This window comes from Spinacia oleracea, chromosome 1 (assembly GCF_020520425.1).
Source record: "Spinacia oleracea cultivar Varoflay chromosome 1, BTI_SOV_V1, whole genome shotgun sequence".
Taxonomy (NCBI): domain Eukaryota; kingdom Viridiplantae; phylum Streptophyta; class Magnoliopsida; order Caryophyllales; family Amaranthaceae; genus Spinacia; species Spinacia oleracea.
In genome coordinates, this window is record NC_079487.1 from 104,774,148 (window position 1) to 104,796,484 (window position 22,337).

General features: G+C 33.3%; 2 protein-coding genes across 2 annotated transcripts; one reads left to right on the forward strand and one right to left on the reverse strand.

Annotated features, from left to right (window-relative positions):
* Nucleotides 1-211: 211 nt before the first annotated feature.
* LOC110805084 (protein FANTASTIC FOUR 1) lies at nt 212-1,147 on the forward strand. Its single transcript, XM_022010689.2, has one exon. It carries the CDS (start codon nt 212-214, stop codon nt 1,145-1,147), a length of 936 nt encoding a protein of 311 aa, XP_021866381.2.
* Nucleotides 1,148-4,833: 3,686 nt separating this feature from the next.
* Nucleotides 4,834-12,127, reverse strand: LOC110805087 (uncharacterized). Its single transcript, XM_022010697.2, has 5 exons — nt 11,654-12,127; nt 9,423-9,500; nt 6,761-6,935; nt 5,317-5,406; nt 4,834-5,212 (listed from the first exon to the last, which is right to left on the reverse strand). Exons 1-5 carry the CDS (start codon nt 11,759-11,761, stop codon nt 5,070-5,072), a joined length of 594 nt encoding a protein of 197 aa, XP_021866389.2. The 5' UTR covers nt 11,762-12,127; the 3' UTR covers nt 4,834-5,069.
* Nucleotides 12,128-22,337: the final 10,210 nt, after the last annotated feature.

Genomic DNA, 22,337 nt, shown 5'->3' on the forward strand with positions numbered 1-22,337 from the left:
CTATATTATGAGTATAGTATGAGGTGGACTCAACTGTAAAAATTAAAGAAAGTGTTAGTGGGCTTGAAAGATCCTTTCTTGCAACTACACTTCTGTTCTTGGCCTATAAATTAGCATCCCCCTTTCACTTCTTGTCCTTCAAATCATACCATTCTTTCTTAAAACCCTTTTCACTTACAAAACTACCTCTGTTTTTCCCCTGTATTGAATCATGTCAACAAGTGTTTGCCAAGGGCTAAAATCCCAGTTTGACACGTGGCTCGCCGAGCCTCGGAACATTGGGTTCAAACCATCTGAGCCAATACCAAAGTTGTCACCGTCCTCTACGTGTTTTCCAGTGTCGGACAACTCACATATCCAACAACAAAATACTCCCCACAAGACTGAGGATTTGGGTGGGTGGAGTTTCTTGCAAGATCTTACAAAAAATAACTCACCTCAAACTTCTGAAGAAGAGAAAGTGTACGTTCATCCTCTGGTTAAGAAGTCGAGTTCTGTGTTAAGTTTGAAAAGCTTGGAAATGTGTACCGAGAGTCTAGGGAGTGAAACTGGGAGTAGTATTAGTGATGATGAATTAATCTCTTCATCTTTCGTCTTATCGGATATCGAGAAATCTCCGGTAAGAGTACTGCTGCCAGCTGCTTGTTATACTACTACTGTGATCAAAGAGAGGTCGACGACGATGACGAGCAGCAGTAGCTTTCCGCCACCGATAACCACCATTAGGGGTGGTTCTTCGGGTAAGTTTCAGGTGGAGTCTCAAAGGCAAGATGGGAGGTTAGTTATGAAAGCAGTTTGTGTTGGTACCAACAAGAGTTGTTTGAAGGCTGAGAGAATTAATGGAAGGCTTATGCTTCGCTTCCTTGATAACTCGAACGAGCTCGATCTTGATGAAGGAGACGAGTTTTGCGATGTTAATGATTACGAAGCCAATGACAATGATGATGAGGACGAGGATGAGGATGAGGATGAGGATGAGGATGAGGACATGGATGTTGATATTGATATTGATGATCAATTAGGTAATTATGGATTCGAAGTTAAAATGAGTAATTCGATTAGACGAAGGCGGTGTAACGAAGAACAAGCAAGTAGGAGATGCAGAGATTTGCAAAATTGGAAGCCATTTTTGGTGGCTACCTCTTGATAAGTTCGTTTATGGTTTGGTTTGCTTCTTTTTAACTTTTAAGATATTTTGTATTTTAACACTACCTTATTGTTTGTCTATCGCATTCCGTCTTTACAAAAAGAAATTAAATGTTACTCGTCATATATAGTTGATTGTCATTATGTAGAAATAGAATGGGAGAGCGAACCGATCGTCTATTATATCGATAAGTGGAAGTCCATATTGTTGATTCAATCGTTCTTCATAGGTCGATTGTTGTCGATTCAATGATTCATATATATATATATATATCAATAAATCGATTAATTAGATGATTGCAATTACGTATTCTAATAATCACATTGATTGATAATGTAACTTAAACTAGTATTAGTATATGACAATTGACTCTGGACAAATTAAAAGACATATTTTGAATTATCAGTGGGATTAAAGGATAGATCCGTGTGATTAAAATTAAAAAAATAAAAAGTGGGAGAATTCAATTAATAAGATTTGATTAATTTCTATGTAGAATTCATTATATCATCTAAGTATAACTAGTTGTACGGCGACGATTCTCTCAAGACTAGTGACAAAGTGCACATGCCAAAATCATTGCATGACAATGAAATAATGAATCCATAGTACCTAAAAGAGTTTCATAAATGAGAAGCCTTATAGCATTGGTTAGGAGACGCTCAAAATGAGAATCGACAGAGCGTCGGGTTATAAGCATAATCTTTAATCAAGGGGCTACTTTCAATTAATTTAATGATGTACGTATAATGGCATAAATTTTAGTCGTACATTAACTGTCACAAAAATATTGTTCGAGTTGACTAAATTCGTGTACATTCAGATAAGGTGCTTTTTGTTATCAACTCATCCTCGTATGACTAAGTCAGTAAGTTGAACCCAATTAACTAAAATTGATTAAGTTTATAAATATTTTTTTTATTTGATGGGAGAGAACAATATAATTAACTAGGTTAGGTCCCGCGCGTTTGAGACTAATTGCATTTTGTTTGTTCTAATTAATTTATTTAAATGACGTTTTTAATAAAAAAAATCATTTTTTATCAACGAATGTTGGAAAAATCAGAGAACAATATTATTTTATTTGGATTGTAAAGTGATTAGTGCGATTTTAGAAGTTTAGCGTTTCGACAAAAATACTTAAGTTGGGAAAATATAAGAAAAAAACTTATCAGACAATTATTATATATCATTTTCTTTTAGAATTGAATAATATCTGTAACGTACCGTAATCATACCCGTACCCTCGATCTATCCAACTTTTTGGCTATGGTATTGATTTGATAACCATATCAGTTATAATACCCTATTTTCTATCAGGCTTTCAAGTTTATAAGTAATTTTGTTGGACCCACTTTTTAACACTTGTTTTACATAAAATAAAAATTAAATAATTATTTTTGTTTGGGTATGGTCGTATAATAACACATATCAGTGTAATTTGATTGTTTATTTATTAACTATTGTAGGTTAAGAGTATGATGCATTTTTTTGAAAATTTTATATGAAAATTAAAAAAATATTTTGCTATTTTGATTTTACGGAGTTTCCGTAATAGTTTACTGCGTATATTATAGAAACAACAATATCAAAAAAACTGTGATTTTTTTCCATTCCTAACATATATGTTCTTCAAATCATTAATAATATATATTTTTTATCCTTGTCGTAATACATGACATCATAATTTATTTTTTTCATATATAATTTATACTTCTATTATATTAAGTATAGAAGGAAAGAATAAGAAGAAAAAAAATCAGGAAATCAGATATTTCAAAAGATTCTTAAATTAAAAGTTTTTTTTAAAAAAAAAAGAAAAAAAATTTTCAATGACTCACCTGGACGTGACACGTGTCATTCCTGGTGTGTCTTTTAGTATATATATTAATAATAGATATATACTTCTATCATATTAAGTTGAAGGAAAGAATAAGAAAAAAAATCAGGAAATCAGATATTTCAAAAGATTCTTAAATTAAAAGTTTTTTTAAAAAAAATTACCAAGGAATCACCAGGACGTGACACGTGTCATTCCTGGTGTGTCTTTTAGTATATAGTAATAGATAATCAGTTATACGACATCTACAACGATAAAATAGATCTGCATACCAAAAATTTAGAGAAAATACATAACTGTTACAATCACAATAATTACTATTCTGCATCACATCTTGTACTCCACCGCTTCAAACTTGACGCGAGCAGTGATTTTTGATGTTTTCGCATATTTTCATGTAGAGCCCTTCGCAATTTGCGTACGAATTTACGTTCCTATCGACAAGTTGATGATAAACCCTAAATTCGTATGAATCCAAATCACCTTCCCAATTATTGGGACCCTAAAAATAAAATTCTCATCCATAGATGAGAATCATATAGCTGCAAGAACCTAGAAAAATCTAGGAAAAACCCAAGAATAAATTGAGAACAAACCAACACAAATGAAACAAATTAAAGTTACAAAACATGAAGAGAAAACAATGGAAAAACAATAACAAGGGTCGAAAATAGTCTAATTCCCACAGCCAAGAAAACTGAAACCCTAGAAGATGAGAGATAAGACAGAGGAAGGAGGGAGGGAGAGAGGGAGAAAGGAGGGGCCAGAGATTTATTAAGTTCATATACTAAACATGCACACTATACGTCATTCATCTTGCCTAGTGATTTTCCAAATAAATCATCTAACAATATTTTTAATTTGTTTTCTAATGTAACTAATTAAGTGCTTCAAATTGATATACATCAAATAAGATATATGCAACACATTTCTATAGTTGACTCTTATAAGATTTTTAACGAGATGTCTCTTTATAGTTGTTCATAGAAAAAAAAAAATCACATAAAAGTTTAGGTTTTTAAGACTTCAATTTTACATGTATTTATAAATTAATCTTGAGAAACTACAAGTAATGGTTGGTTAAGATGATAATGAGTGTTATCCTTCATACTTGAGATTAGGTGTTTGAACCTTATTGTATTTGATTTTTGTTTGTGAGTTGATGATGTGGCGTAATGTAAGAGTTATACATGGCGTATAAACATTCTTAGAAACGCTTTTTATATATTAGTATTGATTGGAGTATATGTTTTTGTTTTTTTTGGTAAATGTATAAATTTTATTAACCAAATTGAGCACTAAGGCTAAACAACCAAACAACCTACAAAACTCAATGTGGTTTACTCCGTACAAGCTAACACTAACTACTCCTCTACGAGGGCTCCCTAGTATAGCATCACAGTTTAGAGATTTTTACACATAAACCATTGAACAAGAGCTAAAATGTTGAATCTGCCTACAAAAGACTTCTTTTGAAAACTCACTTTTTGAAATTCACCACATTAAACAAAATGTAATTAGAGAACATTATCTTATTTTGTTCAACTTATTTTGACATAATTCGGAGAAGATAAGTTTTTTAATACAATTTCACACGTAACTTAGTTAATTTATTTTAGATATAATAAATATTTTCCAAATAAGATAAGTTAATATTAGTTAGGATTTTCCCTCCAAAAAACACACATTAGTTAGGAAGTCCATATTGTTGACTTTTCCAATAAATTATGCCAACTGAGTAAGAGGTGGTGTCGCAAAATGCTCTTTTACAATAAATTTATATTAAACAGGAATGAAAGATTTATACGTAAAAATAACAATAAAAATAAAAACCTTATTATAATTATTTGGCAAATAACAAATTATTGATTGTCATTGAATTTTTAGTGTATGAATGCCAATGATTCACACTTCACCTTCTCTTGTACATAGGAGTAACTTTTACAAGCCCATTGAAAGAATTATGATAAAGAAGATTATAAAAGAAAATGCAACTTAATTAAATGATCGAATTAGCTACAAGATGAGTTTCTCTTTCTTTAAACATGCATGTTATTTATGTACTTGAAAATAAACATGAAGCTAGTAACTCCATTCCTTTGGAAGAAATAATTCTGGAGAAATTTTTTGGTCTTGAGAAATGATATCACAACGTTCTCTTGGATCTTTTTCTTCTTTCTTGTAATTGGCGTTATGAACTCTATCTTTTCGAGTTGTTTTAAGATCTGCAGAAAAAGAAAAAATCAATGCGCAATTAATTTAGAGTTTGAGCATTTTAAGTTGTAAGAAAATAGGAGGAGAATTTATATATACGTAGTAGTGCAATGACCTTGTTTAGGAGAGATTTGTAACCCTAATGCTTGAATGTTGAGGTTTAGACCATGCACAACGCGGGAAGGGAGCAGGACAGGAGAACAAGCTGCGTACATATTTAATTTACGTCATGTTTGTAGACAGTAATTAACATATTCATGCAAACATATATTATTCAACCAATGCTCGAGAAAAAAAAAAAAAAAAAAACATATTTTGTAAATTAGACATCCAATATGCAATTATACGTGTATCTTCGTTCGGATGAATTAACAAATATTTGTTGTTAAAAACAGTTTGATTTACAAAATTAAGTTTGTAAAATTATTTTAAATTACTAACTAATTCTAGTTTACAAAATTATTTTGATTAACAAACTCTTTTTCTTTTATCAACTTTTGTATCACGGTTAGTTTTCCATTTGGCCTTTTTAATTTGAAAGTCAAAGTCATTATTCATTCCGATAATAATCAGGGTTGATTTTGAAAGTTGACAACAAAAACCAAGAAGCAAATTTGTGATTTCCATACTTTTACTTTAGTTTTTTTTTAAAAAAAACAGAAAACTGAAAACAAAAAATACACCCGGCCAACTACACCTAAATTAACCTTTTTCCGTTGGTGTCAAATGCAACTTAAAAGAACATATATGGACCACATGGCTTAACATTTTTATAGATGAATCTTTCGGTCTTCCAAATTTGTGTTTTATTGTACTCTTATCATATTTTTTTTTACCTAGTAGGTAAGGAAAAAGACCCTACTAAATTATTATTTATCACAAATTAATTACGGAGTAGTTTAACTACGCAAATCAACGTTTTGAGTCACCCTCAAATATTTCGTACAGTTCAACCATGTAATCTCCAAACCACAAGATCAGTTTCAACTAGACCTATCAAACGGGTTGGTCGGGTCGGGTTGTAAAAAATTATTTTCGGGTTCGGTTTAAATCAGATCGGCCATTTTCGGGTTCGGGTTTACAAATGCTTGTTTAAGACCCAGAACTTTCGGGTTGGGGTCGACCCAACGGGTTGAGAGATTTTAAAACGCGCATTATATTTTCATTAATTTAGGTGATAAATACACAAAATATGGGCACAAATTAACAAATTTTCTTACCCAAGTTTATATTTAGTCAAATTCAACCATAAAATGACGTATAATTCAAATTAAAATCATATTACACACAACAATAATAAAAACAACGTGTTTATTATGCTTAAATTTTCTCATAATCTCATTTATTACTATAAATACAATGATTTTCAATCGGTCGGGTCCAAAACAGGTTCGGTCGGATTTTGACCCATTACTTTTCTGATTCGGATAAAATCGGGTTACGGATCACAAAATCTTGTACTCTATTTGTATGATTGAATTTAACATATATATATACTCCATTTCTATTTTATTTTATTTTTTAAAAAGGAGAGAGAGAAAAGAAGAAGATGTACGTACGTGGGTTTTTGGTAGGTTGGAAGTCGGTGCCTGCTCTTCTAGGAAGGAAGACTCCGGTGCCGCAAGTTTTATTATGACCTGCTTGATCTAAAAACACAGCTTGCATTCCAGGCCCTCCTGATGTTCTCTTGCTTCCTATTCTTACTCTCTCTTGGTATTTTCTTCCACTTTTCAACTGCCACAACATACAACGTACACTCATTCAAGGGTGATGATAAAGCTCGCAAGTTGCGACAACATTTAGTTGTCGCAATCTTACATGTCGGAGTTTAATTGGTACATATAGGCGCCACATAGCATATGAGTTATCAGAATATTTTTAGGGTCAAAATACTATTTTTACTATGAAAATATGTAAATAAGATATTCGATCAATGTAAAAAAGGAAACAATTAGAGCATCAGTTGTATACTCACTCTTAATTTACCCCCTTTTGGTCTCTCTCTTTGTACACCTGATCATCACCCCCTCTTAACAAGAGTTAGCTATAAAAAACACCAAGAAATAGAGTATCTCTTAAACACTACCTCTTATGCAGTTTTTAATATTTTTAACATTTATTTTTAATACAAAAAGCAACCAAAATACACCACATTCTTCAACCTCACTCCACTCTTATTTCTAAGAGTTACCTCTTATTTAGAGGATGTCTTAATCAACCTCTAAATAAGAGATAGCTACGAGTTAGCTCTTTTTTAATAATAGCTAACTCTTAAATTTTCTCTCTGTTTAAGAGTGGGTTAAGACTTAAGACTGGGCTAGTATTGATGCTCTTAGAATATTAAGATTTTTCTACCTTTTTTTTGAAACATGTCTAGTAGTTAAATAAGTTAAATATTTTAGTTTTCAATTTAAATCATGACACATAAGCATGACATGTCATCATTGTGACACGGCTTAAAGGTCGCATGTTGCGACCTTTATCATTTTCGCTCATTCAAATCGCGCTAGAATTTTAGAGTTGTACTGGTACATAAGTTTCAGAGTACAATTTTACATATCAAGATTGTGCTTAAGTTGATGTTAAACATGTTTCATTGATGCTTAGTTAAGTTGATGTTAAACATGTTTCATAAATGCTTAAATTTTCTTTTTCTAACTCATCCTTTTATGCGACTGTAATCATTTTCAAAAAATAAATGCACTATGTTACCTATTTGCGAAAGGTACCAATAATTGCTTGTTGGTTCAGTGGTGATTGGGGGGGCTGAACTTGGTAGGGAGAACCCGTGTTCGATTCCCCGCAACAATAATTGGGAGGGGACTGAAACCTAACCACCCAAAACTCGCCCCAAATCAGAATTAGCCATAAGGGTGAATCGGGTGCTAACACAGCAAATAGGTGATAACTTTTTCAAAACATCGAGAATATCGAATATGGGTTGTCACTCAGGTTAGCAGTTTAGTATTTCAGCCATCGATCATACTACGTACATGATACATCCTAGATCGAGTTAGCCAGTTACTCCGTAGTAATCAAGTTGGATATATGATATACTAAATTTTTTTTTTGGACGATTGAACTTAACCCACCAAATTAAGCAGGAGCTATAAGAAATTTATTTTTAATCGTTGACCAAGATTATAATTATGTTTGAGATGATGGACAACGCAAATTAATTAGGCATAATTTAATTAATTGATTAACATATACTCCGTATATAAACCATGAAATGAAATGCAAGATTCTCAAGGAGTGGGCATGTAACATGTCAACAAATATATAACCGTTGACCTTCCTAAAGTCACCTCCACAATGTTGAACCCACGATACATATACTTTAGTCGCACTACCACAAGATATGATAAAATGTGATATAGACACCATATGATACCAAAACAAAAGACAACTAATAGTAAAAAAAATATGGATGTTGACTAGCTTAGTTTATTAAACTATGTGGGTAACTTGGTAACCAAAACCCGTGTTCCATTTGTCGGTCTCGTGTGACTCTCTTTACATTGGGAAAAAATTAATTTAATTAGTGATAGATTGCACAATTTTGTAATAGGAAATTAAGGAACGAATTTGATATCCCATAAATAAAACAAATGATTGGACCACCCAGCTGCTAGCTTGAATATATTCCTAGCTAGTAGTGATCCATGCATCCTCATGAGTCATGATGTTGATAATTAAGGATCAAACAATGCAAATTCACAAAGACTACTTGATTCTCCACCAGTCCACTTGATGATTCATTCCTCAATCTTAGTTACAAGAATACTCGCTAAGATGTTAAATATCTATCATGTACTCGGGGTATGTATATGTCACAATTAAGCTGGTGGTCTCATAGGAGTGCGTCTCCTATGACCACCCTACGCATAAAACCGCTGATGACAGCATTATAAACATATACTTCGTATAAAGTTGTATTACGTAGAAATGTAATTAATAAAACATACGTAGTATATAGCTATTTGATTGAAAAGAACAACTATTTTGTAATAAGTTGGTCTTACAACTATATATGTATGAGAGTTATGAGTTGTAAATATCCAAACACGTCCTACAAGTTTTAACCTTTTAATTTTAAAGATGTTATTTAAATGTAGATTAAGTGTATTAGAAAATCAAAATTTGATTAATTAGTGTTTATTCTTCGAAGAGAAATTATTTTCAAAACAAAAATAATAAAACGATGATGGAAGTATATACCGGATGAAGAGGATATGATCCTGGACCATTGACATGATTTTGATGCTGGTAATGCCTTGCACGATGCCCAACTTGCTCCTGTTATCATATAATCAATTTAATTGTCAAACATTATTTACTCGTATTTATACATTCCTTCATCATGCAATTATGTACTACGTACTTGGTACAAACTACAAACGTGAGGCTCATAATTTCAAATCATCGAATCTAGACTTAGATTTTGACAATAACTAGTACTTCGTACTACGTATGAGTACGTGTATTGAAACCAAACCTCGACTCGAAAATTTATGAGCTCAGAAATTTCTAACACCGGACTACAAGAATTTGTATCTTTAACGACAACCTAATTACGACAGGTCAAAAATCCCTTTGTAAAAGTTTTTTTGACAGGGCTAACAACCAAACAAAGACGGGAATAACCGTCGCAAATGTCTTTTATTACGGGTTAACGACCGAATTTTCCATTAACGACGGCCCCTATTATGACGGTTTCGCGGCAAAAAAATCCGCCATTAATCAACGATTATTGGCCTTTAGCGATGGGATTTCCCATCGTTAATGGTACAAGTTATTGTAGTGACCCACCGTAGCAAGGAATTTGTCCTCGGAAAATTATTTGAGTTTTTAGTACTCCTATAGTCCTATGTTGAAATTGGAACGTCAGGCCATTTACATAAGTAACGGGAACACGAAAAAGGAAGGAAATAAGCTTATGCCAAAAAAAGAAGGAAGGAAATCTCAATAATTGGTTTGTTGTCCTTTTCTTGTGTTCTAATTAAGCAAATCTATACCTAGTATTTAAAAAGGAAAACCACAATTTATTAGATGACATGTGTCAACACATTTGATTAGATGACACGTGTCATCCATTCTTTCCTCCATCAATTTGGTTTTTATTTTATTTTTTCTTTGTTGTTTGATATATTATACAACTCCAATCGATTCTTTCACTTCATCTTCCTCATACAACATCAATTCACCAATCTATTCATTCAATATTTTCCACTCCATCTTTTCGATTAACACTCAATATATCTATCTAAAATCACAAGCTCAATAAAATTTGAATTTAAAAAGATAAAATAAATACAGAGTAACCACTACACAATCGTCCGTTCTTTGAACGGGCTCAAAAGCTAGTTGATTTAAAACAATAATCAATAGTTCTAAGAATCTGTCTTTCGGTGAATTGTACCATAGAAATAAAGAGGATGTTCGTTGTACAATCGTCTAACATGCATAATTATTAATGCTATTTTACACATATATATGTGCCCTCAATATTCAATCACATAGACAAACAAATTAAAAAAGAACGTTAGTTAGTATTTACTAATTGTGTATATAAAAGTTGTCCGATATAATGAATTTTTTTGAATTATCGATATAATGAGCTAGACATCCTTACTTTGAAGGTCAAATTCAAAAATTAATTTCTCTTGTACGTAATATTAATTCGTTTCACAATATTTTTTACACTTTTTATTTTAATTTGCTTCATAATATTTTTACATTGTGTTTTATACTATTTTTTACATAAAACTTTACTCTTTTATCCTTTCTACTCCACAACATTTACAACTTTCCATTCAATTTCTCACTTTGTTCATTTTTTCTTCTACAATCAGCCACCTCTTTACCCATTTCTCTTAGTTAACCATATTTTAGTATATTACCCACATTTTTACCCATTTTTCATGTTTTATCTTAATATTTATGGAAAAGTAACTGTAAAGATAACGGAGGTAGTACGTACGATTGTACGAAGTAATATCTAAAAAAAAAATACAAAAAAATAAAAAAAAATACAAAGTATATAATATGTTTTGAACAATTTGTTTAGAAAGATGGAAAGTGCGGGATATTTAACATTTAGTACTCTGTAATTAGCACCGACACAAACTAGTATGAATTAAATTGAAGTATGAACTTACAAGTTGACATCCTAAAATGATTATACTCCGTATTAATTTTGAAAACTAACAACAAAAACCAGGAAACTATTTTTTTTTAGCTTTCATATTTTCATTTTTAGTTTTCTAAAAAACTCAAAACAAAAACGATAATGAATGGAGCCTAATACTTCGAAACGGCGTATCATTTCTAAGAAAACCAAACTCTCCCAATACAACAAAGAAGAAAGTGAAGTTTTGAATTTGCATAACAAATGGTCATAAACATTGACAACATCAAACAACTTTTTACCAAAAATTAAAATGACAAACCTCAAAAATTTGGCCACCGCAAGCTTCATGAAGAATGTGAGCAGGTAACCATGTCAATCCTTCTTCGAAACCAACATCATCAACATCCACAGAACAATCCTCAGCCATTTGATCAAAAAAATTATGATTATTATCAAAGATTGAGTTGCAGCTGATAATAATAATTCTAGGCTTCAAGATTATTATTATTTTTTATTTAAAAAAATTTAATGATCGGGAGAATTGAATAAATTAGGGGAGCAGTGGGAAGGAATATAAGCTCCCAACTTTTAACCTGCAACTTAACTTCTTCCCCCCGTTTTTATAGTCTTTATTACTAGCTTTCTTCTGATTTCTATCAAATCATTAATTATTATATTAAAACATCAAGTATTAATTTTAAAAAAAAATTGGAGAAAATTAAGATTAAAATCTACATATGATTATGGAGTTGGAGAGGGAAAATGTGTGTGCGTTGGATCTGCTCCTTAAATCGTGCCACTACCTTGCGATTGCGGCGCATCATTTTTATAATTTATTAAATTACGCTTTTATCCTTTTTAGCTTAAAGACTTTTTGTGTCTAAAAGACTACTCCCTCCGTCCCGGAATACTTGACCTGTTTTCCATATCGGGCCGTCCCTTAATACTTGACCTGCTTCTAAAAATGGAAATATTCTAACAATATTATATTATTTCTCACTCCACCTCTATTAACCCACCTACCCCCTACTCCATACAAAAAATAATTAAAAATTCAACCCATACTCTCCTCCAACCCCACCTCTTAACCCACCTCCCACTAACTACATTAAAATAATACCCCACTATCAACTACTACGGTACTACCTATTAAATTAAATAAGTCAATTCAAGTTCCTTAAACTCTGTGCCGGTCAAACCGAGTCGATTATTCCGGGACGGAGGGAGTAAAATCTATCCAACCTGGTCCAGTCTGTGGACCGACTTTTTCAGTCCAGTCCAAGAATTGCCGGTCCAATCCGATTCGGATTTGGATCGGTAAACACCCTAATTGTAAGGGTCTGTAAGCTTATAGCAATTCCCAATTACTTTTTTAGATTTTTTTTTTCATAAATGACCTTTTAATGTTCAAAAATTGTGAGAAATGACCTTATAAAAAAAAATTGTTGTGAGATAGGACCTCAAAAGGTTTTTTGGTTGTAAGATGGGATCTTTAAGAAATTTTTCAACATTTGAATCCATTTTTCCGTGTTGAGTGCAACTCACGTGTTGAAAAAAATTTGTCAGAAATGATTTAAAATCCAAAAATTATAAGAAAGGACTTTATAATTATTTATTTTGTAAGACATGACCTAAAATAGTAAAATGGTTTTTTTCTGTAAGATGGGACCTTACCCATTTTCCGGCGTTGACCAGCGTGTACCGGTCACGTGTTCAATAAAATAGCTTATGTTTCACTCCAATTTTCTAATAATCCTAGATACCTAAAAAATACCTTTGTTCTTGCACATTCTATGTCTTCCCTCTCCTCTTTTTATCCTTCAAACTTTTCATCAATTCTTCCATAAACCTTTAAAAAATGTGTTGCTTCCCAATAGAATTCGTGCACATTCGAACAAGGTAAGAGGAAAAGCCCCATTTTTTTCAAAACAAAGGTGGAAGTTCTATCTATGGCCCAGCACGAAAAATTGGTTTATGTGTTGGGATATTGTGTCCATGATGGTCTTCGGCTAAAGATGGCTGTGGGCCGGGCCGGGCCGGGCCGGGCCGAAGCCCGGTACGAAAAAAGCACGGCCGGCACGAGCACTCAAAAAGAACGGCCCGGCACGGGCATGAAGTCGTGGGCCGTGGGCCGGGCCTGGGCCTTAATTTTTTGGAAAAAGCACGACAAGGGCACGGCACGACTCGACCCGGCACAACAAAGCACGTTAAATTTAGTCAAATTAGCCTTAGGCACGACGGGCCGGCACGAAAGAACGTGGGCTTGGGCCTTGTTTTTAACTTTTCGGCACGAAACAACGTGGGCATGGTGTGGGCCGGCCCGGTTAGGCCCACGGCCCCTGGGCTTGGCACGAAGCCCGGCCCGGCCCGCCCACAGCCATCTTTATCTTCGGCTATTGATGTACTGCTATATGCAAAATGGAAGTCTTAACGACTAGTTGCATGAGAACCCTAATGGCTTATCTCAACTTAATTGGGTATTGCGGTTGAAAATAACTCTTGGAGCAGGTAGAGGGTTGGCTTATATGCACCAAACCTGTGAACCACATATTGTGCACCCGTGAGATAAAGTCGAGCAACATTCTCCTCGATGAGCTAGAACTTTGAAGCACGTGTTTCTAATTTTGGATTACTCAGCTTCATTCTCCCTTATGACTCTCTTATTACAACCAAGCTTGTTGGAACACTGGGGTGCATTCCACCAGAGTAATGGCAGGCTTGGGTGCCCACACTAAAGGGCGACATATACAGTTTTAGGGTTTATCTTGTAAAAGAAAGTAAAAATAAATAAATAAATAAATAAATAAATAAATAAATAAGAGGAATCCTAACTTCCACGAATTGAACCCTCAAATTGGACGAATTGTTGGGAAAAAGTTGGGTCTCTTCCTCTTATGTTGTTCGAATGTGTAGAAACAACGATTTTTTTATGTAAGAATTTATGCAAGTGTTGAAGCCTTGAAGAAGAAGAACAAGAAGAGGAGAAGGAAGACAAAGGACGTCGAAGAACAAAAGGTTTTTTTTTCCAGTTATTTAGGTTTGTTAGAGAATTGGAGGGAAATAGAGGAAAAAATAAGTTTTTTTATTGAACATGTGCACCGACACGCGTTGGTCAACACCGGTAAATTGAAGTCAAAGGTCAAAAATGGGTAAAGGTCCCATCTTACACCAAAATATAAATTTAGGTCCTATATCACAACAAAAAAGGTCCTTTCTCACAACTTTTGGACTTTAAAAGGACCTTTATGACAAATTTATTTGAACAAGTGACCTGCACGTGCTGGTCAACGCCGAAAAATTGGAGTCAAAGGTCGAAAATGCGTAAAGGTCTCATCTTACAACAAAAATAATAATAATTAGGTCCTATATCACAAAAAAATAAAATAAAATTGTAAGGTCCTTTCTCACAATTTTTGGACTTTAAAAGGTCCTTTCTGATAAAAAGAATCCTACTTTCTTGTTTTTGAAGAATTCCCGAAGTATACATCAAGCGCTTGATGTATACTTCGGGAATTCTTCAAAAACAAGAAAGTAGGATTCTTTTTATCAGAAAGGACCTTTTAAAGTCCAAAAATTGTGAGAAAGGACCTTACAATTTTATTTTATTTTTTTGTGATATAGGACCTAATTATTATTATTTTTGTTGTAAGATGAGACCTTTACGCATTTTCGACCTTTGACTCCAATTTTTTTGTTGTAAGATGATATAGGCTAGCCTTTCCCCAATTTTTTTTCCCACACAAATTCCAAAACTCGCAAGTTCGGAGTGTATTAATTGAAATGTATGAAATTTATTTGTTAGGACCTAGTTTACTTAGCACATGGTCTCCGCGTATTTTAGGCCGAGCCTAGTGAGGAGAACGCGCCCTACCATATTGGAATCAGAGCTGTCTTAAATTTTTCGGAGGCCCTATTTTAATCTTGTACAAATCTTAAAAATGGGGCCCTAATATTAAAAAAAGTGCGATAATCAAAATATTACTTTACGAGCATTACAATTTCTTTGCGAGTAAGCACACATTCACCAAATTAAGAAGTATAAGAACTTAATAAGCACAAAAAAAGTCTAAGATAAAAATTGTAATTAAGCACGAAAAAAACAATAATTGATTAGTCACAAATAATCTGAGATAAAAACAACAATTGATTAAGCACAAAAAATCTGAGATAAAAATTGTAATTAAGCACGAAAAAAGGAAAAGAAATTGTAATTTAAAAACATTAAAATTGTAAAATTATAATTAACAGAAAATTAAAACCATAAAATAACGAAATCAAGAAGAAAACAACAATTGATTTGATAAATAACGAAAATGTTAAATTTTCGCAAATTCAATTATAAAATAAAGAAATCTGAAATTCAATTGTAAAATAAAGAAATCGAAAATTCCATTGTAAAATAACGAAATTAAGAAGAAAACAACAATTGATTTGATAAATTCGAAAATACCTTTGCCTCTGTGAATCTTGTTCTTCATCTTCAACAAATCCCTAAATCCCCAATTTGATTTTTTTTTTCTTGGAATGAAATTGATGATTTGTTTGAAAATAGTAGAAAAATTTAAAGGGTAAAAATCTAGCCGCTTGTTGTGAAAAAATCGGTTCCATTGATATCATTTTTTTTTCCGACCAAATTGAATGTCTGAAGAATCTGATGTGAAATTTCAATTGAAATTTGGAAATAATATTTTTGGAATAGAAAAGAAAAGTAAACTGGGGGAGATGAATCATGAGTGATTGAATGGAGTTATGGAGTGTGAATCTTGAGGAAGGAAAGTAGGAAAACTAAACTTGGAAAGTTGGTGAGGTGATTGATTTCCCAATTCCCAGGAATTGAATCGCTGAAGATGAAGAGCATTTTTCAATTTTTTTTTTAATAGGTAGGTTGGCCTTTTCGAAAAGGGGCCTTTATTTTTGGGTGGCCCTTTGTTGTTGACCACGATACACAAGGCCACCACCGGGCCTGATTGGAATCGCAATCGTATAGGTCAACCCATCCTGAGTTATTATGTAAGGTCTCTTGAAAATGACAAAAAGAATTGAATAGCATGGGAAATTCCGATTTCCGCCCACAAAGTGTCTGTAATAAGAATTGACCCCTTAACCTAATGATTGTGTTTTTTTTTTGGGAATAAAATAAGCTAATGATTGTTAGATACAATTATTTTCACTGAAAACATACTATTCCATACTTTTTTTTTATGTGTGTAGAGAGCATCACAAAGGGAAATAATGTGGACGAAATTTAATTTCAAATCTAGAATTCTTCCTTCAACTTCTCAAGACTTTACCAATTACTCTCTTTCGTCCCTTAATACTCGACCCAGTTTGACTTTTTACACTATTCACATAATTCATTTTGACCATATTTTATTTCTAGTATATGAAAATAAATGTTACTCCCTCCGTCTCTTTTTGTTTTTTTACGTTTTCCTTTTTGGGTATTTTAAAATGTTCTTTACATTTCCTTTTATATTATCACATAAATGACTTAGTATTCTATCAAAATTTGTGTCCAATTATTATTTTAACCAATTAAATTCATTGGATCATTTAATCTCTCACACTTTTCCATTGGGACATTAAATTTTTCTCATTTCCCAATATCAGAATTTTGATAAAAGTGAAAACATTATAAATAAACGTAATTTATCTTGTTTAAATAAAAAAAATTGAGGAATCTCGATGCAAATTAATTAATCGTTAAAACGCGTGAAAAATGTCAAACGTAAAAAACAAAAAGAGACGGAGGGAGTAGTATATAATATATTGTTGGTTTCATCTTAATATATATTTTCAAAATATTAATATTTTTATAAGTTTTTATAATGTGTACTGATAAGCGTGTCCGATCAATACATGTTAAATATTAAGGGACAGAGGGAGTACAACATAAATCCTCAGGATCCAAGTCTTTGGAGTATTCGTCGAACTTAATACGAATGAATTGTATGATTGTATTTGTATAATTGTATTTGTTAACATTATATGTTATACTTGCTACTTGTTCTATTTATAAAGCTGAAACAAGACATACAACACCAGCATTTCAGCATCTCAGCTTGAAGCATTGCAAGCTCGATTAGTTTGCACTGTCAGCATACAGTCAGCACCCTAGGTGCACTTTCTGTTATTCTGTTATTGAACTGCTGACATCATGATCAGTTAGTTATAACAACTTATAGATGCTTCTAGAATTCTAGCTTGTATATAAGCACTCCTCACTGTAATTCTGTTATTCATTCAATCTAATATACTAAAATTCCCAAACTCTCTTTGCATTCTTTTGCTCTCAAACTGCTGATCAGTTGTTCTTGTTTCAAGTTTTGTCATGGTATCAGAGCAGGATTAAAGATCCTTAGCTCAATTGTTTCTGAAATTCCGCAAAATTGTTTTACTCTAAATCATTCTGTGTGCTTGTTTGATTCTGAAAATTACAGAATTTCAAAAAATTCTTTTGAGTTTCGATTGTTCTGAATCTATCTCCTTCTTTGCTGAATCTGTTTCTTGATTTCAAAACCTGTTCAAGTTTTGATAATGGCTGCTGGTGATCACAACACTGACAATTCACTGAGAAACAATGTTTTACCTCCAAATCAAGATCCAGCAAGCATATACTATATACATCCTTCTGATGCAAACTCAGTACAATTAGTTTCTTTCAAATTCAATGGTGAGGAAGGTTTCACTAGCTGGAAAAGATCAATGCTACTTGCATTGTCTGCTAAGAACAAAATTGGTTTTATTGATGGTAGTTTTATCAAACCTGATTTTGGCACAGCTGAACACAAGGCCTGGGAAAGATGTAATGATCTAGTGTGCTCACTGATTTTAGGGAATCTGAATGAGACTATAGCCAAAAGTGTTATGTTCATGAAATCTGCAAGAGATATTTGGACTGATTTGGAAGACAGATTTGGTTTTGCATCACTAGCACAGATTTATTCTCTTGAGCAAAAATTGGCTGAAATAAGCCAAGGAGATAAATCTGTAGCTGAATTCTTCACTGAAATCAAATCTGTGTGGGATGCAATTGAGGAAGCAAATCCTTTACCATACTGTACTTGCAATAATTGTACCTGTAATGTGACAAAGAAATTTTTCCAGAGGCAACAGGAGAGAATGGTGATGCAGTTTATGATGAAACTCAATGATCATTTTTCTACTATTAGAGGAAATGTACTGATGGTTCCAACTTTGCCCAAGGTATCTGAAGCTTACAGGTTATTTGCTCAAGAAGAGAGGCACAAGGAGGTTTCTCAAGCTAGTAATCAAGTTGAAACACTGGCTTTTGCAGCTGAGAAAAGGAGGTTTACTGGAGATCATTGGAACTCTAGCAACAAAACTTACAAAACTGGTTTTCAGACAGGTTATCAATCTGGTTCTCAGAAATCTGGAGGAACCAATAGATTTAGTAGACCAGGATCCAACTACTACTGCACACATTGTCAAACACAGGGACACAGTGTGGAGAGATGCTTCAAAATTCATGGCTATCCACCTGGCTACAAGACTGCAAGAGACAATAAGGTTGCAGCAGTTTCATTTGGTGACAATTCTAATGACAGTGTGCCAGAGTTGCCACAAACTGAAGCATCTCCAGCTATCACAGTGGAGCAATATCAGCAGCTTATGGATATGTTGTCTAAACAACAGCAACAAAATGCTAATACCAATCCTAACCTGGCTATGATGGCAGGTAATGTCTGTTTACTCTCTCACACTAAATCTAAATGGCTGTTAGATAGTGGAGCTTCAGACCATTATTGTCATGATTTGTCCCAATTTTCATGTTATAAGCCTGTTGACAATCAGAATACTTACATTACTATACCTGATGGGAGCAACATTGCAGTGAAACACATAGGTTCAGTAACACTGAATGATGGTATAATTTTGAACAATGTCTTACATGTTCCAGATTTTAAGTATAATCTGATATCTGTACATAAGTTGTGTCAATATCTGCAATGTGAGATTCATTTCACTCATGATAAGTGTTTTGTTTGCTGCCAGCAAGGGAGGCTGATTCCTCTTGGTGATATGAAATCAGGTCTATACAAGTTGGGAGAACAAGAATCTGAAAAAGTCAACCCTGTCCAAACACACATCTGTAATGTGGCTTGTTCATCCACAGTAGATAATGCTAAATTGTGGCATTTAAGACTTGGACACTTACCTTTTAATAGACTGAAACTAATAAATCCTAGTTGTGATGTGTCGGCTTGTTTACAAGACACCATTTGCCAAGTGTGTCCTGCTGCAAAGCAAACTAGGTTGAGTTTTCCTCACAGTAGTATTAAGTCAACTAAGCCATTTGATCTTGTACACATAGATGTTTGGGGTCCTCATGCTGTAAAAACACCTACTGGTTGTACTCAGTTTTTGACTATTGTTGATGATTATACCAGATTTACTTGGATCCATTTTCTAAAAAACAAAAGTGATTGTGTTTCTGTTATGGATAATTTCTTGAATATGGTTGAAACAGAGTTTGGAGTGAAGGTTAAATGTATTAGATCAGATAATGCCAAGGAGCTTTGTGAAGGTGATATGAAGAAATTGTATCTGAAGTTAGGCATTCTAATCCAAACCAGTTGTAGCCATACACTGTAATCCCCCGTAATTTTATTATATTTTATTTATATATTTTAACGTATATTTAATATATTTAAATGTAATTTACGAATTTTAGAAATGAATATGTAATTAAAATATAATTATGTTATTACATTTTGAATATTTTAATGATTTATGAAATCAAAATTGATTTTGAATTTTACGTTAAAACGAATTCGGATTTTGAAATCACGTTCTATTGAAATCAGAAAGCAAATCCTAACCATTTCGGATTCAGCAACCTAAATTCTACTCCTAGCCCAATTGGGCAAAGCCCAAACCAACAAAACCCAAAAACCATACTCCCTTCTCTTTTCCTCATTCACGTAAAAAAAAAAAAACAAACAAACAAACCAAACCCTCCTCTCTCTTCCCTCCATACTCACGTGAAACAAAAAAAGAAAGAAAAGAGGAAACCCTCCTCTCTCGTCCTCTCTCCCTCCACGCCGTCGCCGAGCCTCAGCCACCGGCGACCTCACCGGTAATCCTCTTCTTTTTTCGTCTTCCCTCTTTCCTTTCTTCCTCTGCTTTCGGTCTTCCCTCCCCCTCGTTTTTTTCGTGCTTCCCTTAATGCTTGCGTGTTCTCAGCCCCGCTCGCGCAGCAGCCACCGCACGCCGCCGCCGTGCCCAGCCCCTCGTCGTGAGCCACCACCTACCAGCCGGCCGAACCTCTCTCCTCTTTGGTTCTTGGTTATTTCTTAAACCCTAAGTAACTAATTATTTTAAATTAATTATAATTGTTGATTTAAATTATGTTCTTGATATTAAATTCATAATTTTTATGGTTTGAACATGATTTTCAGATGTTGGTTGAGTTTATAAACGAATTAATTTCAAGTTTTGGTTGATTGAATTATAAGTTAGGGCTTATTATGATTTATTAATTTGAATTATGTGTCCTTGAATTAAAGCTATGGGTTTTGTGATTTAAATTATGAATTTAAGATTATATGAATTTTATAATAAAGTTATTAATTTTCAGATTATGTAATTACATTGAAATATTGGTTTTGATTGTTTAAAGTATGAAATTCAAGGTTTTTATGATTATTAATCATGATGAGTTGAGTGTGGATTATTGAATTGGTTGTTTTGAGATACTAGGAACGTAGATTGACCATGGTGAAGCTTTTGAATGAATTTATATTGCTGAAAATTTAAAGTACGATGTTTGCAAAAGTTTTCAACGAATTTCAATCACTAATTCAATAATTATGATTCTAGGAAATCAAATGTTTAAGTTTTGATATTGGGGAAAGTTCTAAATATGTTTAGGATGCATTTAGAATGCTCTCTTATGGTTATCAATGATTAGGAATTGATTGGGAATATTTGTTGGTTGTTTTAGGCGGAGAATTCTCTTTAGGCGACTTTTGAAAGTGTTAAAGTGGCCTATCAATTTGTTTATACAAGGTACGTACATACCTGCGTGCTTGGAATGTGTGCTAATTGTTGAAATCATGTTGATATTATTGTTGAACTTGGTGATGTTGATATTATAGACAAACTTGGTTATATGGAATGTGCATGTTTAATACTGTTGGACAAACTTATTGAACTTGTTTTGCACTAAGAGAACTGTAACATGTTGGTATGGATTATTGGTACAAACGTGTTGGTTGGGAACACTAGATTATTCTATATGATTGGTTTGGATCGATTGGTTGTTGTTCCCTTTTTAGCTTTTCACTACTTTATGAGGGCCAAGGACCTTGTTTAGTAAGTTGAAACTTTATACCCATATACAGGGTTGATCATGGTTAAAGGAAAGGTTGGGTAAATTGGAATGAGTCTTGATTGATGCCTTTATGATCACGTACTTAATTCCAAGATAAAAACAGTTGTGAACGAATGTGGATTATATGCCTTATGTGATTGTTGAGTCATAACAAAGTATCAATTTGTAAATCATGTAAAGTGAAACTGAGTAGCAATAGCTTTAGACTGTGCACGTCTAAAGTGACGGACAAACAGGAGTTGGGGTTCATGGTGGTAGCCCATGGCCTTTTCTGGGACCGGATTGATCACCGTGTCCTATTTTTATTTAAACGTTCCTCGATATCGCAGGTCACCGAGGTTACGGAGTCGCGCCCGTACCTCGTCTTCCTTAGTGAAGACTTCTGGATGGACAACTCGGTCCATTGTCTATTTCAACCAAAATAATATTATTGTCATAAGTCTAGCCTAGTCTAGTCAAGTATGGTCGTCAAATTATCATGTTTTGTCTGCCCTTACTTATGTTCATTAGTATCATGTTAGGGTTCCTTTAATAGTATCATGTTAGGAATATTATTGTTTTAGTATGTAGTACTCAGCTTTGCTGATTACGTGCTTTGTTTGTGTGTGTTGATCATGGCTATGCCTTATTGATCCTGTGATGACCC

Coding starts and splice junctions, on each gene's coding strand:
- LOC110805084 (XM_022010689.2), top strand. CDS start 212: ATGTCAACAAGTGTTTGCCAAGGGCTAAAATCCCAGTTTGACACGTGG.
- LOC110805087 (XM_022010697.2), bottom strand. CDS start 11,761: ATGGCTGAGGATTGTTCTGTGGATGTTGATGATGTTGGTTTCGAAGAA. Junction 9,501..11,653: donor GCGGTGGCCAAATTTTTGAG/GTTTGTCATTTT, acceptor ATATGATAACAG/GAGCAAGTTGGGCATCGTGC. Junction 5,213..5,316: donor ACAAATCTCTCCTAAACAAG/GTCATTGCACTA, acceptor CTTTTTCTGCAG/ATCTTAAAACAACTCGAAAA.